The sequence below is a fragment of the Anguilla anguilla genome, chromosome 5, assembly GCF_013347855.1.
Source record: "Anguilla anguilla isolate fAngAng1 chromosome 5, fAngAng1.pri, whole genome shotgun sequence".
Lineage (NCBI taxonomy): Eukaryota > Metazoa > Chordata > Actinopteri > Anguilliformes > Anguillidae > Anguilla > Anguilla anguilla.
This window is the reverse complement of record NC_049205.1, coordinates 62,664,151-62,681,791: the sequence shown is the minus strand read 5'-3', so window position 1 is coordinate 62,681,791 and position 17,641 is coordinate 62,664,151. Positions and strand designations below refer to the sequence as shown.

The 17,641-nt window shown below is 45.9% G+C and overlaps 2 protein-coding genes across 2 annotated transcripts in view; one reads left to right on the top strand and one right to left on the bottom strand.

The window, feature by feature from the left end:
• gne (glucosamine (UDP-N-acetyl)-2-epimerase/N-acetylmannosamine kinase) overlaps nucleotides 1–10,238 on the bottom strand; it is a 112,474-nt gene extending 102,236 nt beyond the window's left edge. Inside the window, exon 1 of the mRNA XM_035417664.1 lies at nucleotides 10,185–10,238. The gene's annotated coding sequence lies outside the window, so the exon portion shown is untranslated. The remainder of the gene's footprint in view (nucleotides 1–10,184) is intronic.
• The window catches only part of LOC118227329 (complexin-1-like), a 38,915-nt gene that overhangs the window by 15,379 nt on the left and 5,895 nt on the right, over nucleotides 1–17,641 (top strand). The window contains exon 3 of the mRNA XM_035417669.1: nucleotides 17,365–17,543. Coding sequence (XP_035273560.1) covers nucleotides 17,365–17,543 — 179 coding nt within the window. The remainder of the gene's footprint in view (nucleotides 1–17,364; nucleotides 17,544–17,641) is intronic.

Below are 17,641 nucleotides of genomic sequence, written 5' to 3'. Positions count from 1 at the left end.
GGGGGGTGGGGTTGCAGAGGGTCCTGGGACTGCCCCAGACCGGCAGTCCTGTTGGGGGCTACGTCATTCGTCATCTGGGAATACCCCGCCATTCCTCCAGACAGCGAGGACACGTTACGCATGGGAGGGGGCGGGGGGAGGGGGGGTAGGGGGGGGGGAGGTTCAGCCAGGACTGAGGTAACTGAAACAGACAGGCCTATTTTACGCTCGCAGTGTAGCGAGAAAGTGAGGAGTCCTCTCCGTGAACAATCCCAGGATCGCCACCGTGACCGAGCGGCCTCTCTCTCGTGCCCTTTGACCTCTCCGTGTGTGAAATGAGACTTCCTGTTTCGGAAGTGCCAGATTCGCTTAGGACGCAGGAAACGGGTCTATTTCTGGGAGCAGCACCGGGGGGGGGCGGGAGCACAGAACCCATCTTCGGAAAACGAGAGCTCTGAGCGGGAGCGTTCCAGCTGTCCCTCGGAGAGCTCCAAACGCTTCCGTGACAACGGCCGCCATTTTATCACTGCACCGGAACCATAGCAACAAGAAAACAATACACTGTTTTACCATCAAACTGAGGGACTACAAATAGAATTCTACTATACATGACAAAGACACATATTAGTGAAGCCCGTTAATTTAAACTGGATGCATTTGCAATAGTAGAATGTGTCAAATGTGTCATGAGTACCCATCTGACATTCACCCCAGCCTTTCCTGCTGATGTTAAATGTGTGCTTGGTAAACTGTTTTATCCAGTCTCAAACAGCACTGGGGTTCATGAAGGCAAACTTTGATATGAATTAAATGCTTAAAAAGCGATAAATTCTGTTTATTCAAATCGGTTTAAAATCTGTTCAAATACACCAGGTGTTTGAAAACATCAGGTGTTATTTTTTATTATGTTTAAAAGCAGACACTTTTGTACACATCTGCGATCTCTTCTGGGGAAAAAGTAGAATCTCTCTTTTTTTTTTTCTTTTCTTTCCCCCCAACCTCGTGCCAAATACACATTACATGCAGCGGGGGTCCGCGCAACCATGGAAACCCAGACCGTGTGTAACACCTCAGAAATCAGCGTCTGAGTCAGACCCGGGAAGCCAGGTGAGATCGGCTAAGTGTGCAATTAACCGCTTTAATTAATTAATTACGAGCGGAGTAACAGGGAAGACCCACAGACCCTGCGGCTCTCCAGGACCAGGGCTGTTCTGCGTACTCTCTCTCTCTCCCATGCTGTGTGCTGCACATTTGAAGCTTTGCAGACGTGGCTGCTGTGAAGGAGCCAACCACAAAGCATCATGGGAAAAGCATGTTTAATGTTTTGCGAGTGCGGAGCACAAAAGCAGTGTTTATGTTTTCATAACACTAATCTCTCCCTTCACACCAAGGCAAATTACGGTTAGTTGTAAGTGCTGGTTGTGGGGATTTTTTTTTTTTTTGCGCTGTGTGGTTTAAGGAGACGCATCAGGTTCGTATAAATTAAAGGGAAGACCACAGTCAGGAAAACTGGACCCTTACTGACCTGGAAAAGTCGGATGGTAGAAATCAATTCAGTTAAATTCAGTTTATTCGTATGGTGCTTTTTTACAGAGACACTGTCACAAAGATGCTTGACAGAGGAAACAGAAAGGAAGCTTTAAGCCAAAATGAGGTCTGAACTCCACAAAAAGCAAACAACTGAAGTAACAAAAAAAACTTCCAATGGGAAGAAGAACACTCAAACGGTGGCAAGGAAAAACTCTCCAACTTGGAAGAAATCTCAGGAGGAAGCCGATTATCGAGGGGGGATCAAGAAGGGCCAATCAAAACAGTTCCATGATAACAAATTACCAGCAGCAGAGTGAGTCAAGGGTGTCGAATTCCACAGAATTAAAGCATTCTCAATTCTATCAATTCATATTAGATTATGTTCTTTCTCTAATCCCTTAAGAAATCCCATACGTATGAACGTCAGCGAAAATCTATTGCGGCGCTGTTTTCATCAGTGGCTGTCAAGACTGTTCCGTCAGACTGTTCTAGAATCTAACAAGTCAAAGAACAGGAAGGTTGCCGCACATTCAAGGAAATCCACCATGCGATCGGCCCAAACGAGTCTCATTGCCGTGCGTCTAACAGGAGCAAACATCATTAGGCGTTCTGCTCAGGGAGCCGCTGGCTTCATTTCATTTCCTCAGTTCTGCGGTAGTTTGCGGAGTTCAAAAAAAAAAATTTATTTGCACGAACCGAAGAGGCTCCGTGACTTTCGTATTTACAGGTGAGGCGCTACGCCGGTAATTTAATAACAGAAACAAATAAACTGAGGAAATTTAAAGGGCGTCTAACGGTGTTCTCAGGAGAAGAAGAAAAAAAAAGAAAGAAAGTAGCGTTTACATTGAAAATAAGCAATGCTTGTGTTTGAGTTAAAGTAAAAGGTAGATACTTGATCACAGGTTCTTTGATCACTATTATTAGATGCGAGGCAAATTTTAGGGACCATGAATTACTGGATTTCAACCTCTTTTAAAGGTCAGGTTTCAGAAGGGTCACACCTCCCCCTTTCATGCTTATTGCTGGTTGGACCAATCAAAATTGATTGGTTGGTTACTGGCAACCAATCAAAATTCCTTTTAGAATCTTTATGCAAATGAACGCAGTCGTGAGTGTCACCTGCGTCTGTGCCACATAGTCAATACACTGACTGCATCTGGAGTGGACAGCTAAGATATGCGTCCAGATCCAATACTTTAACGATCCGTGAACTGAGGAATCTTATAAATCAACAGCGCGCTTTGTACTCCTAAACAACGGGACCGTGCTATCAGGGACACCCATACCCTTCCGCGGTAATTTAGCACAAAGTATACACCGATAAACGCGACAAAAGCAGGACAAAAACCCCAATGTGTACAGGCATGGATGCGATAACTCCGTGCAGTGTGTGTGAAGGGGGCGTTCATTCGATAAGGGAGAGCATAACTGGGGTGACCGGCACTTAGAAAAACCATTTAAATCCAGCTCATATCTATAATCTGATACATGAAATATATATTTTTAAGATTTTAATAAAAAATGTTTCTTTTTTTTTGTTGAGAAAATGCAGAGTGAGTGTTTCCTCTGAAGATTGGGAATAGCAATTGGGAGGCACTGGCTGGGAATTGCAAACAGGTGTCTTAAATATTTTATGGACCCAATCTGGGGTATAATATGGATTTTGCAAGAATATGAATCATGCCTGCTGTCAGGTCACTGGGATAATTTCAGCATTTAGGGGGTTGTGTTTATGCCTCTGTGCTGGCAAAAGATGCATCAGTACTCAGGGTAACCAAACACAAAAAAACACTCCATACCAACCACTGCAGCACTCACACCATTTAAGGGGCAGACAGGCAGTCACCGTTTGACAGGCAGTCAAAATTGTTATATTAAAAAATTATCAAAATGCAATTGCCATAATCTCAGCGCACCGAATGAACAAATGAAAGAATTTAACGTGATAATAAATGAGGGTCTACAATCGGTGTAACTGTGACCATTTCATCTAAAGCATGGGCTAAAAAAAAACAGGTTTTGGACCAAAAACAGAAACAGTTAATTATTGAATTAAATTACGCACCATTGATGAGGAGGAAATGTGCTATATTTCTGCTTCACATGTGTGCGTGCGTGTGTGCGGGTGTGTGCATGTGTGCCTGCTTTCCTGCGTACCTGCATGTATGTGTTCGTATGTGTGTGTGTGTGTGTGCAGGAAATGTAAAGCATGAATATACAGTAGCACATGTGCACGCGTGCGTGTGAGTGCATGTGTGAATGTGTGCCTGCGTACGTGTGTGTATGTGTGCGTGTGTGTGTGCCTGCGTGCGTGTATGTGTGTGCGTGTGTGTACGTGTGCGTGTGTGTGTATGTGTGTGTGTGCCTGCGTGCGTGTGTGTGTGTATGTGTGCGTGCGTGTATGTGTGCGTGTGTGCGTATGTGTGTGTGTGTGTGTGTGTGCCTGCGTGTGCGTGCGGGTATGTGTGTGTGTGAGTGCGTGTGCGTGTATGTGTGTGTGCGTGTGTGTGTTTGTGTGCAGGAAGTGTGCATGTCATTGAGAATCAACATGCCGTGAATAAAGCGTTTGAGTGACTAAACAGAATAAAGGGCCTCAGCTGCTTCGGCAGAGACCGAGTCTGAGCCTGAGTCTGAGCCTGAGTCTGAGTCTGAGCCTGAGTCTGAGCCTGAGTCTGAGTCTGAGCCTGAGTCTGAGCCTGAGTCTGAGTCTGAGCCTGAGTCTGAGCCTGAGTCTGAGCCTGAGCCTGAGTCTGAGCCTGAGTCTGAGTCTGAGCCTGAGTCTGAGTCTGAGCCTGAGCCTGAGCCTGAGACCGAGTCTGAGACCGAGTCTGAGACCGAGTCCGAGTCTGAGACCGAGTCTGAGACCGAGTCTGAGTCTGAGTCAGAGACTGAGCCTGAGTCTGAGTCTGAGTCTGAGTCTGAGCCCGAGTCTGAGCCTGAGTCTGAGTCTGAGTCTGAGACTGGAGATTAGACCCGCCGGCAGCGCCAGGACGGCTATCGCCTCCTGCGCCAATCGAACCGCCCGCACCGCTCCCGTAGCACAGGACGGGGGGGGGGGGAACCCCCCTGAAATCGCCTCTCCCGTTCCCGTCCCACGGCTCATTTCGGCTTCTCCGCCTCGGGTGCGAATTTATAACCGTCTCGTTTGGGGACTGCCCTCTGGGATCGACTCGCTCTCCTGGCCCTCGGGGATTGACTCACTGTCCTGGCCCTCAGGGATTGACTCGCTGTTCTGGCCCTCAGGCTTGACTTGCGCTGCCTGCTATTTTTTTGTTTACCCCCCCCCCCCCCCCCATCCCCCGCCCCCCATAAGTTGCTGGTGTAGATCTACAATATTCCCATCATACAGATCATGCTATCCGCAATATCACAGACCAGTGGAGAGAGAATATTATTATGAAACATATTAGTGATGCAGACATTTATATAATTCATGTTATATTATGGCCGGTTTGCGCATGATGTTTCCTCAGCTAAAATCTTTGAGGTAAATATGAAAAGGCAACACTGTTACCGCTCATTTGAAGTGGTATAAATAAGACACAGAAATTGTTCACATGTACAAGCCTGGGAAGGTCACAGTTTAAAAAAAAAAAAAAAATTATCCTGCCATTTTCTGTCCGATTGTGCTCTTTGCTGAGTCTCGTCTGTCTGCTCAGGAAAGCTGACAGACACACAGACTCCTCTGATGAAACGGGTGATGTGAAGCTGCTATGTTTGTTTTTGCCCTCCACAGTCCAGCAGTTCTGCTCACTCAGACACTGAGTGGGTTGAGGAGGATCAGCTGCGTTGGTTACAGGTTACCGGCGAGTCGTTTAGGCTGCTGAAGGGATTTTTATCGTGGTAGAACTGAAGACAGATATTGAGCTTGGAAGCTACCCAGAAGGGTAATTAAAAAAAAGTAGAAGCCTCTTCTTTGCAGTTCAAGCTGCTGTTCACACACAGATTGAATGTGTACGTTGAAAATGTTTTTTTTTTTTTTTTATGAGATATGAGTTACAGGAACAGTAATGACTCCTGCTAATGGTGAACATGTGAGAGCCATAGTACATTAGCCTTGCTATACTTATTACTTTATTCAACCATTGTCTTCATCAGATACTATATCCATCCATCCATCCATCCATTATCTATACCTGCTCACTCTTGGTCAGGGTCAACGAGAGGTGCTGGAGCCTATCCCAGCATGCATTGGGAAAGAGGCAGGAATACAGCCTAGGCAGGTTATCCAGTAAATCACAGCAGATACTGCCTGTGGGTAATTAAAGATTCCAATTGTGTGGTGCAGATGAATCAGAAAAAGGGAGCCTGCTTGCCATTTCTCTGAGCTGGCATTCGTTAGCAGTGCAGTTTTTAATGATCTTGATCAGCCATCGTATCCGTTACCAGGGGACTCCTCTCTCGCGGGACTGAATGAAATAAAGGCGCTACAATTACTATCGCCGCGTTCCCCACTTCCTGTCTTTTGTTCCGTCCTTCCAGCAGCGGAGCAAGGAAGAGATTCGGAGAAAAGCAACGGTGCCGCCCGCGCGCGGGGCTCATGAATTTAATTCAGATGAACGGCCCGAGCCCAAAGTCAGCCAAAGGGCTCGCGGTGCGTCGCTCGCCCGCTCCCGCTAAGAAAGAAACGAGGTGAACGAGGCTCATCAGAGGCCGCTGCGTGAAGGTGTTTCAAGGGCGGGGGAGCGGAAAGGGGGGGGGGGGGGGGCGTTAGTGGAGCGAAAGACCAAAGAGAGGGCATTATGCTTTCATGGATCAATGCGGTTCAGATTGCTTTGGTCTTTTTTTTTTTTTTTTTTGGGCTCACGTGTCTTTTACTGGATTTTGTCCCCGATAAAGTCGTGCCAGAGAGAGGCTGTTTTGATTATTATTTGGGGGCAACCTCCACAAAATGTTGGCCTCAGATGAAGTTGTGGACAGAATGACCATAGACCATATATTCCTAATAGCATCATTATAGTTAATAGCTGCCTTCATTTATTGTGAATTGTGTGTCTGTGTGTGTGTGTGTGTGGCTGAACGGTAAGTTTACAGAATTGCAGACAGACTACAGTACTTTGGAAAATGTCCTAATCCTATTAATGTGAGACTTAAATCGTTTTAAACTGTGAACACTGAAGAGATCTAAGACTGGCCCACTTTCCTCAAACGCACAAGGTACAAAGCTGTGAGAAAAAATATATAAATATATAAAATTTATTTCAGGAGACTGCGTCACAGCTGAAAATAGAACTTAAGAACAAAAACTTTACTGACGGAATTCCACCACGGTGAGGAGATCGCGGAACGACAGCACAGAAAGAGCGTCATTCAGAGGCACACGCAAAACGAGCACTGCCCGGCTGTAAATATTCGGCTCACCCGCATACGCGGACACGCGCACATTATAGAACGCGAGGTAGCCGAGAGTTACACAGCGTCTGCGCGCGAGCGGCGCGGGAGGATAAAGAGTTATGATTGAAATAAAATGGCATTATCTGTCCCTGAGGAACGTATTGATTTATGACCGTCGAGTGGAGCCAGCGAGGGCGGATGATCATATAGGTAGCGGACTCTGATTGCTATTGCGATCTAATGCGAGCCGTCATGCATACTGCTGCTGGTGGTGGTGGCGCCGTGAAATGACTCGGGAGTGAATCATTAGCATTTTGGGCAGAAAATGGAACTGGCTCTTGCCTAAAGGAATTAAACAGAGACAATACCTGGAGAATAATATAATATAACACAATATAATATAATATAATATGAAAGTTCGGTTGTAACTTGGCAGCATTTTGAAATCAATAATTTGGCACACTGTCAAAGTTTTAGAGAGTTTTTGTGTTTTAGGCTGTTGATCGTATGCATTGGGAGCATGAGAAACTTGGCGCTTTTACCCACATTTTTGTGCAGAATTTAAAGTCTTATCCACTTCAGAAATTCAAATTGATGTAGCGGGGGTTTTGCTTTGCTTCTTTATCAAATTCTGAGCTTTAAAAACTCAATTTCAAAATTGTATTCAATATTTGCCTCTCTTATCAGGGCATAAATACTGAACAATGAGGTTTTCCAGCCACCGCTAAAACTCCCCGTATTCCAGATTTGCATTTCAGTAAGCAGTTCAGCACGCATAACAGATTCACATGTGCCCAGAGTTAGTGCTGAAACCAAGTACCTGGTTGTGTCCTGGGATAGATGCACAGTGCAGAGCATTTTATTACCTGGGGTAAATGAGCAAGGCTGATGCCCTTCCGACTGTACATTTTCAACATAACCGGTGAACTGAAGATGGGATTTCCTGTTGGATAATGACACAGTTACAGGATAGCTGTGTAAAAACAAGTTATGCGTATAATGGTACTTTCCTCAGTTTCATTGCGAGTTGTTTGTTATTTACTGCATATACAGTAAATGGGCCTCTGTGTCCTTTGGTGATACCACATTTTTGTATTTTTTTGTTTATAAATCTAATGTCTGCTATTGTATGTTGCTCTGGATACGAGAGTCAGTCATGTGAGTGTAATGTAAATTTTGGGTTAAAAAAAAACGTTGTAAGTTAAACACTTTGTTGCCATGGAGTATGGAGATTATGACACTGTTTACGGTGCCAGTTGGGAAATTTATTTTTTAATTTATACACATAGATTATAAAACGATGCGAAATAATGACACTGCGGCCGGTTGCCATGCAGTCGAGATATTTATAGCGATGCGCGCAATTCTCCGGTGGCGCCTGCGGTTCTCTGCAGAGTCGCGTATGCGCGTGCCGGAGAGAGCGCATTCTCAGTTCGAGCGCACGAAGGCCTCGTCTGCAGCCTGCGTTCTCATGGCGGACCGACTGTGAAAAGGACAAAGGCGGCGCACATCGCGCCTCGCGCTGTTCGCGATTCGGCGGGCGGCGGTGGGAAACGAACGAGCTGCGTTTAGCGGGGACAGAAGTTACGGCGCGGCGGCGTGATCACAAAGAGCGGGGCCCATTGTGCCGGGAGCTGGAGGCTAAGTGCCATTCTGCACTTCTACAAGTGAGATGAGGTGGCATTGTTGCTGCTGTGTTCGTCTGCCTGGGGTTATCCAAGTCTTTTGAGAGAACACACACAAGCACACACACACACACACACAGAGTTGTTTCACGTTGGGGGTAAAACTCAGGTTTAGAGGATGGATACTCAATTTTGAGCCTCTAGGCCAATCACGGGCTGAATTAGACCTGGGACACCCAATCAGAGGCGCCTCAGGCCAATAATTGACATTAATCAATCGATTCTGTACTGAGTAGAAGAGATCAGCAGTAGTGGTGTAGTAGTGTGTGGTCTGTAGAGTGTAAAATAGTCACTAGCTCTCCTGTAGCACTCTGTGACCTGTAGGGTCTAAAATTGTCTCCGGCTCTCCTGTAGTACTGTGTGACCTGTAGGGTGTAAAATAATCACCATCACACAAGCAAGTGAATTTAGCTAATGGCCACATCCCATTTGTTGCAATACTCATTGTGTAGATGTGAGTGAAACCACAAAGCCGTGTTGAAATCAAAGCCATTATTAGCCATTACAAATTGGGGAAGAAGAAAAAGAATATTTTTTTTTAATGAAAAGGAGAAAAAACAAAGCTAAGATGAGCTGCAGAACTACAAAAGGAGATGTATATGATTTTGGAATGGGGGGGGGGGGGGGATCGCTCTGACTCCATCCTGTCTCCAAACGACTGAAATTCAATTACAGCCTCAGTCCACCGGCAATCCAGAAAAAAGCAAGCGGGCTTTAGAAGGTCTGCTGGCTCTGAAAGTGCCTTTCTGCTGGAGAGGGATTACTTTGCGGTAGAATGTCAGAATGTGGAACTCCCAGGTGGCCGAGCGTTCCGTCCGTGTGGAGCAGGCCTGGGGGTCAGACAAACCGAAGGTCCCTGCAAGCTGCAAGCTGCCAGCTACCCCCAACCCCCCCCCCCCCCCCCCCCCCCCCCCGGCTGAACAGAGAGCTCCGTTTGAACCCTGCTGGGCAGTTAGTCACAGCGAATCTACCTCTACCCGCGCGAGGTTGCAGGTTTGATTCCCAGGTGGGGCACAGCCATTGTGCCCTTGAGCGAAGGCACTTAAGTGGAACTGCTTCAGTAAATACACACTGCTTTATAAATGTACTGTACATGCATGTACAAATCAAAACAGAAACAATTTGAACTGAATCTGTACTCATTTGCATTGCCTGCGCATCTTTGTAATATTTAAAAAAAACTCTCTGTAAACAGGCAAGATCTAATCTAATGAATCTAAGTGGTTAACATCAACACCATCAACAGTATTGCATTGCATTATGGGTCTGCTTAGTGCTTGGAAGCTGAACAGTTACGTGCACTCGCATATTGTGATTAAGCCAGTACTAACTACAGCACTTCAGGCAACCCCCCCCCAAAAAAAAAACAGACAAAAAAAAAAACAACGAGCAGGAGGATGGACAGTGATTAAAGGCTTTTCTCCATCGGGAACATAAACATAGGTTTCTATAGAACAAGAAGTCAGATTTTCACAGTGAACCTACCAGGCTTTTATTTTGAAAATTGTTAAATGAGGGGGAACCCTGAGCTCACAGTTTGGGCTAATTATAACGAAGACATTCCCCTGCTATTAAACCCAGCAGCTAAGCTGCTTACTGGTGACAAAGACATGAGAAAGAACAGGAAATCCCAGAGATACAAACAGAGGTACTCACTCACTGGGACGATTAGCTTCTATTCCGGTGGTCTGTCAAACTGCCCTCTTTCCTTCTTGCCCTTTTCTTTCTTGCCCTCTTGCCCTTTTCCTTCTTGTCCACTCGTCTTCTCATACTAATAGTGATACAGCACCTACACAAGCACTTTCTGTATACTTGAAAGCTTCTTCTTTCTCCTAACGAGCGGCAATCCCCGTCAGGTGCCCCCTCCAACGAGACCTGGTGCCTTCAGGTGGGAGGGGGGCGGAGCCACAGGGGTGGAATGTTCTGTCCCTCCTCCAGCGCAGCTGGCCAGGTTGTGCCACAGGTGTGAAAACTGCAAGAACAGAAAGAAACACAAGAAGAAGAAAAAAAAACTTGGCTCTTCCATTGAACTTTGGCCCAAATTCACATCACAGTTTTGTCATCAATTAAATTTGACACTAAGACAATGGATGTATTTTCCTGGCACCCTTGCTTCCTTTGATTAAATATTGCAATTTGCTTTTGCAATTTATATGTTACCAGTTATTGGCTTGAAATGCTTTTCCCTGATCAATAGTTCAATGTTTTGAAATCAGTGCTAGGTAAAAATTCATATAGTTATCAGATATGACAGAATTAACCTTTTTATTTCAAGGATTTTATTAAAAGAGTGATCCAGTACAGGGTGCTCAGAAGCGCATACTTAAGTATGCTCATTTACAAGCTGCATGTCATGTTGTGGAAATGTACTGGTTTGGATCAGGGCTGCCAGCTTGAAGATAACAGGGTTTACTCCCACTGGAACACTGTCGCTGTACCATTGAATAAGATGCTTAGTTATTGCTAAGATGTTATTGCTGTACATATCGGTACATATTTGGCTGTAAACCACGCTTGTTCACATTTGCATCTGAAAAACTCATCAAAATGTAATATAACACTGAGCAATACATTTAACTGAGCTTTCCTTAACTTTTGTATTCAGCTCTTGGGCTGCCATGACGACGTGTTTAACTTAACATACGCTTAAACTTAAAGTTAGGCTGCCTAGAATGTACTGTACCCACTTCCTCCCCATGTTAAAATAGTGTGGCTACCTTCACAGGTGTAGCGCAATAGGCAGGCAGGTAATACTGCGTACGCGCTGCAGGTAACACCTGACTAAAGGTGACTAAGCGGTTAGAGTGCATTTGTGCCTGCCACCCATCTTAGAGGGGAAATCTTCACCCTTTCCGGACCCCTTTAGGCCCAATCAGTAGCTCATCTGAGGGGTCGATGTGCACCAGAGACACAGAAAAGGCTTTAAAAATGTGCCCTCTTGTCACTCACTGGCCAGTTTTCAGACTTTAAACAGAAGACCTTGTTCCCAGTAATGAGCCGCCCAACCAAAGATTATATAGAGCGACAAGATACCTCCTTATTTTTGACATTTAAAGTTCAGTCTCCCTACAGTTTCTGCTGAAAGATTCCAATTTGATGCGTTTTTTTTTTTAAACCCATCAAGTGGTGTGGCTAAGTGCACTACTGTGGCAGCAGATATTTTTTACTGTATAATATAGCACAAGAAACACCTTATAATAATACTCTTATTTTTATGGCACCTTTCATGAACAAAAACAAGAAGAAGAAGCTTTAAGTACAACCCCTTTCAGAAAAGGTGATTAAGTATAGAAAACAGGTTAAAAACAAGGTAAGGTAAGGTAAGGTAAGCAAACAAGTTCCAACTGTGGCTTTTTAAAAAAGGCAAGAGAATGGAAGGCTGGAGCTGACAATCTTGTAAACCCATATAATTTTGACGCAAATACGTACACAGCTGACATGAGAGGGCTCCACCCACTTTGGTTTGGTAAAGCAGAGATACAGTCTCTCGCAAAGAGTGGGTTAAATGGGTAAATGGACTGCATTTATATAGCGCTTTTATCCAAAGCGCTTTACAATTGATGCCTCTCATTCGCCAGAGCAGTTAGGGGTTAGGTGTCTTGCTCGAGGACACTTCGACATGCCCAGGGCGGGGTTTGAACCGGCAACCCTCCGACTGCCAGACAATCGGTCTTACCTCCTGAGCTATGTCTATGGCTATGAGTGGTCTTCTCTGTGCTGTGACAGACACCCCACGCCAGGGAAACTCGAGTCTGGCCCTGAAAGCCAGTAATACTGCTGGTTTTCATTCATCCCCCCCTCTATTCAGGGACTGATTTAAACCTGACGCTCCAGGTGAGTTAAATCTCTCCGGCCAATCTGTGGCATTAAATGATCAATTAACTATCGAGCGTCCGTGCCCTGCTCTAAGTCCCTGCCACAGAGTGATGTATGCAGCCTCCTGGCTGTCTCACCAGTGTGCAGCTGCAGGGAACAAAAGCAGAGGGGCTGTGAAAATGGATCATGAAGACAAATGATAATGGACACCCCCTGATAATGCACACCCGCTGATAATGGACAGCCCATCCTCTGATAATGGACACCCCCTGATAATGGACATCCTCTGATAATATACGCCCCCTCTGCTCCTTTCAACTCTCCCTTTCTTCTCTCTGAGATTGGAATACCCCTATGTCCTTCTAAGACCTGACCAATAATTTATGTCCCCTGTAGGGGGGACATAAATTAATCTCATAGCAGAACCGTATATTCTGCTGTGCTGAAACCGACACTAGAAGAGACGTTCGGTAAAAAATAAAAACTGAAACTTTTTTTCTGCAGGGTCTCAGCAGGATTTAAAACTGCACTGGCTGCACTTCCTCAATGTTGAGTTTTTATACGGTGATTTCTGGGTTGTTTCCTCCGAGCTTCTCCTGTAATATTTCTTGTCATTTAACGTCACAGAGGAGCACGGCACAGACTCGACACACAGGCCTCAGTCTGTGCTGAGACACGCAGGAGCGCGCTTTTAATAGAACTGCTTACACCAGCTCCCCTGTGGGGCTGTAAGATTACCCAGCCATTATGGAAGGACTGTTCAACTGGTGCCCCACAGACATACAGCCAGGTACAGGCACAGACCCACTCTTACACATACAGCCAGGTACAGGCACAGACCCACTCTAAGACATACAGCCAGGTACAGGCACAGACCCACTTTTATACATACAGCCAGGTATAGGCACAGACCCACTCTTACACATACAGCCAGGTATAGGTATAGACCCACTCTTACACATACAGCCAGGTACAGGCACAGACCCACTTTTATACATACAGCCAGGTATAGGCACAGACCCACTCTTACACATACAGCCAGGTATAGGCACAGACCCACTCTTACACATACAGCCAGGTATAGGTATAGACCCACTCTTACACATACAGCCAGGTATAGGCACAGACCCACTCTTACACATACAGCCAGGTACAGGCACAGACCCACTCTTACACAGCCAGCCAGGTACAGGCACAGACCCACTCTAAGACATACAGCCAGGTACAGGCACAGACCCACTCTTACAAATACAGCCAGGTACAGGCACAGACCCACTCTTATACATACAGCCAGGTATAGGCATAGAGCCACTCTTAGCCTTTCCATCCATGATAAAACAAAAAGTATTAATTACGTTGAAAATCGTGACAGTTTTAAGAGTGCCAACGTATCTCCTCACCAGTTTGAATTCAGTGCTAATGAATGTATTTATTTTCACCAAACAAGAGTTCATCTGAATGTTTCTCTGAGATATATGTAACTCCAGGCTCAATGTAAGATTGAGAATCGGGAATCGAGGCTGAAGCAGGTGCCAAGCGGCCTTTCAAAGTGTACTGAGCATATACTGTTTCACTATGCCTTTAGATTCAGGCGAAAACATGCAGATTACCTGCATTACATACCACAGGCCTGAAATGAGCAGGACATACATGTACACTCGCAAATTCAGCACAGCCTGTAAAATGGAGTCTGTAAAATGGCCATAGAAATAGGAGCAGTTTATTGGATTCCTCGGTAATCAGTGACAATGCGTGATGTGGATAAGCTGTATGAAGTATGCTGCATATGCTGAGTCATTGCACACTTATTTGGAGCTTTCACTGAGTGCATTAATCGATTGAATCATTTCCCATAATTGGTTTTATACCCCAGTAAGTTCGTCTTTAATTATCTGAGAGCATTTTGTTTTTGCTTGAATCAGCTAAGGAGCCGTCAATGTGCATGCCTGAAAAAAGTTAATTAATTAAAATGGGGAAAAAAATAAAATAAATAAAAAACCTGGAATAGCAGCTGCCAATTAACAGTGGAACAATGAACAAATAGAGAATTTTCAGGGTTTTTTTTTCCACAGTTAATTTTCAGCTCAGTCGTGATGTTGTGTTGCTGGAGTGTCTCTGGGCTCAGTGTATTGCTTTAGTTATCGTTTTAGAAAAATTAAAATAACCGTTTCATTTTGAAAATGAGGGCAACAAAAAAGAATGAAAAGGACCTTTTTCGAATGACCGCAGAATTAGCCACGGACCAGAGGGTCGTCTGTTCTGCAAAACCCAGCTGGGTCTCTACGGTGACATGGACCGGGAGCCTTGTGTCCATTGGCTAGCCTACACAGCTGTGTTGCTGCACAGGAAGGTGACTTACGAAGTGAGGCTCTTCATCCTTGGTAACAGCAGGCTCAGGGGAAGGCTCTGATTGGTGTAAAAGAGAAGATTCATGAAGGAGGTTCTGCTGGCAAAACCGGGGGGCACAGGTGGAAATCTACTGGAAAATAAATTTCACTTATACACACACACACACACCTACACACACAATCACTCACACACTCACACACATACACACACATATGCCCCCACACACCCCCCCCCCCCACACACACACACACACACACACGCACGTACACAAACACACATGCCCCCCTCCCCCGCCCCCACACACACACACACACACACAAACACACATGCACACACACACACACACACACTCACATTCCGGGCCACGTTCCACACCATGACTAAGTCACAGCAGATTACTCCTTAATGAAATACCAGGCACTGTAAGATACAAATCTCCATAAGGTACCGGTCAGACAGTAGAAGGGTCGGGGATTGGACATGCAGTCAGCTTCGCTAATTATCCTTTATCTCCTTATGCTATCATATAACCGAGCGGGGTTCTGAAATAGCGGTTCACCCTTTTAGATCACAGCAACTCAAAAAAAAATCTTTATCTTTAACCAATCACAGTGTTGGCGCTCATGGAGAAGGTGAATGTGTGTTCATTGACTGGAACAATGAGCTGCAGTCAGTGCAGATGCTAGCCAACGATTTTTAGGTCATCATTATGGTTATTGTTCCCACCGGAGCGCATTAGCAGGCATCGCTAGGTTACGTAGGTGAGTCATTAGGTCGCGGTGTTGGCCGTGTGGGCGCTGCACTCTGATTGGACGGCGAGGGAGGGCGAGACGTTGTGGGTTGGTGGGGGGTGCTGGGGGGGGGGGGGGGGTTGATGGATAGCAGGGATTAAGATTAATGGAGTGGGATCGGCCCTCATTATAAAATCCAATTCTCACGGACCAGGGTCCGGGGACCACAGGGCTAAAGGCATTCAGTCTCACTCCGGAGATCAGGGTCCTCGTAGTGGGGGGGGGGGGAAAGTGGGACTGACTACCCAGGGCCCGAATGGGGGCGAGGGCCCTCGAAAAGCCTGGAATGATGCGTGAGAGACATGGATCAAGAGAGGAAGGGGGGCCCACAGAGACTGCTTATGTATAGCGCCCAGAATTTTGTGCTACACCCCTGCCTGAGATATTGACGGCAGGCTATAACAGGGGTCCAGCGATGCTCCCTCAGGCACAGAGAGAGGGACTCTGGGAGCACTGGGCTGGTGTTTGGGCGTGTCCTCCCGGGACGCCTCACAACCACACGCCTTTTCGGCGGGGACGTTAGCTCAGGGGGTAGAGCGGTCGTCTGACGCCTGACTCCCTAATTTCCCTCGACTAGCCGGCTGGGGGCCTTGCATGGCTGCCACACCACTGGTACATGCATGGGCGAATGAGAGGCATTCATTGTAAAGCGCTTTGTGTAGCTGCTGGAATACTCGCTATATAAATACAGTCATTACATTACATTACAGGCATTTAGCAGACGCTCTTATCCAGAGCGACTTACACAACTTTTATACAGCATTTACATTGCATACAGCTGGATATATACTGAAGCAAGTATATAAGTATATAAGTTTAGTACCTTGCTCAAGGGTACAACGGCAGTGTATCGACGTCACAGGGAATCGAACCCGTGACCTTTACAAGACCAGTCCCTTACCCATTATACTACACCGCTGCCCATTTAACATTTAAGATCACTCCCACCGGTACAAAAGATTGACTTTCTGAGATCTGCAATAAGCAATAAGGAGCCAGTTACACACCAAATGCCACCAATACTTGAGGGTACATTCACTGCAGGGCCATTTTTGGTATGTTTTCCACAAATATATTTTATAATGCTGCTTTTTGTATTATTTTGTTGTAATATACATAAAATATGTTATGTTGTGTAACAACATAGGTTGTTGTTGTAATATACACTTTAAGTAGGAATGGATTGTGCTCATATTTCAGTTCTTTGGGTTAAAAACCTTCAGTGGATTTAGGCCACATTGCCGGGTAAATAATTATTATGCAGTAAACCTGACTCTGCACTTGACAAGATGGCCGTCTTTTCTCTGAATGTACACACCTCTGTGTTGATGGGGGAGTTGAAATAACTTGGCAGGATTCATACCAGTTACTGGAACTGGCGCATTAGAGATCAATCCCATTGCAATTCAGTCAGAAAATGAACTGAAATTGAATTAACTCATGGAAAAATCCTCAAAGAATATCACTGGCATTTTTTTTTCAGTTAATTTCCTGAACTGACTGACTGAATTGAAATGGAATTGACTCCCTAAACCTAATTCATAATCCCAAGGCTTTTTATTCACCTGTAATGTAGGATTGCAGTTTTATAGCACCCTTTATCAACCGCTCTCTCTTTCCCCTCTTTATTTCCCCTCTCCCTCCATCTCTCACCCCTTCCTCCTTTGCTCAATCTCTCTCCTTCTCATAACCTCTTGTCCTCTCCCTCCCTCTTTCCATCTCATCCTCTCCCTTTCTTTCTCCTCCCCTCTTCCCCTCTCTGCCTATCCCACCATCTTCCACTCTCTTGCCCTCTTTCTCCCCCCCCCTCTCTCCCTCTTCCCCTACCTCTCTCGCTCTCCCCCTCTCCCCTTCACTCTCCCTCCCTTGCTTTTGTGAAGGGGCCACCAAGGACATGGGTAAGATGTTGGGAGGGGAGGAGGACAAGGACCCCGAGGCAGAGAAGGAGAAAGAGGAGGAGAGACAGGAAGCCCTGCGACAGCAGGAGGAAGAGAGGAAGGCCAAGTACGCCAAGATGGAGGCCGAGAGAGAAACGATGCGGCAGGGCATCCGGGACAAGGTGAGACGCACAGGATCTGGCACCCGCCCCCTGCAGGTGGGGGGTCAGTACTGCAGCTCACCGACTGGGCGTGTCAGTGAGCGAGAAACATAGTTTTA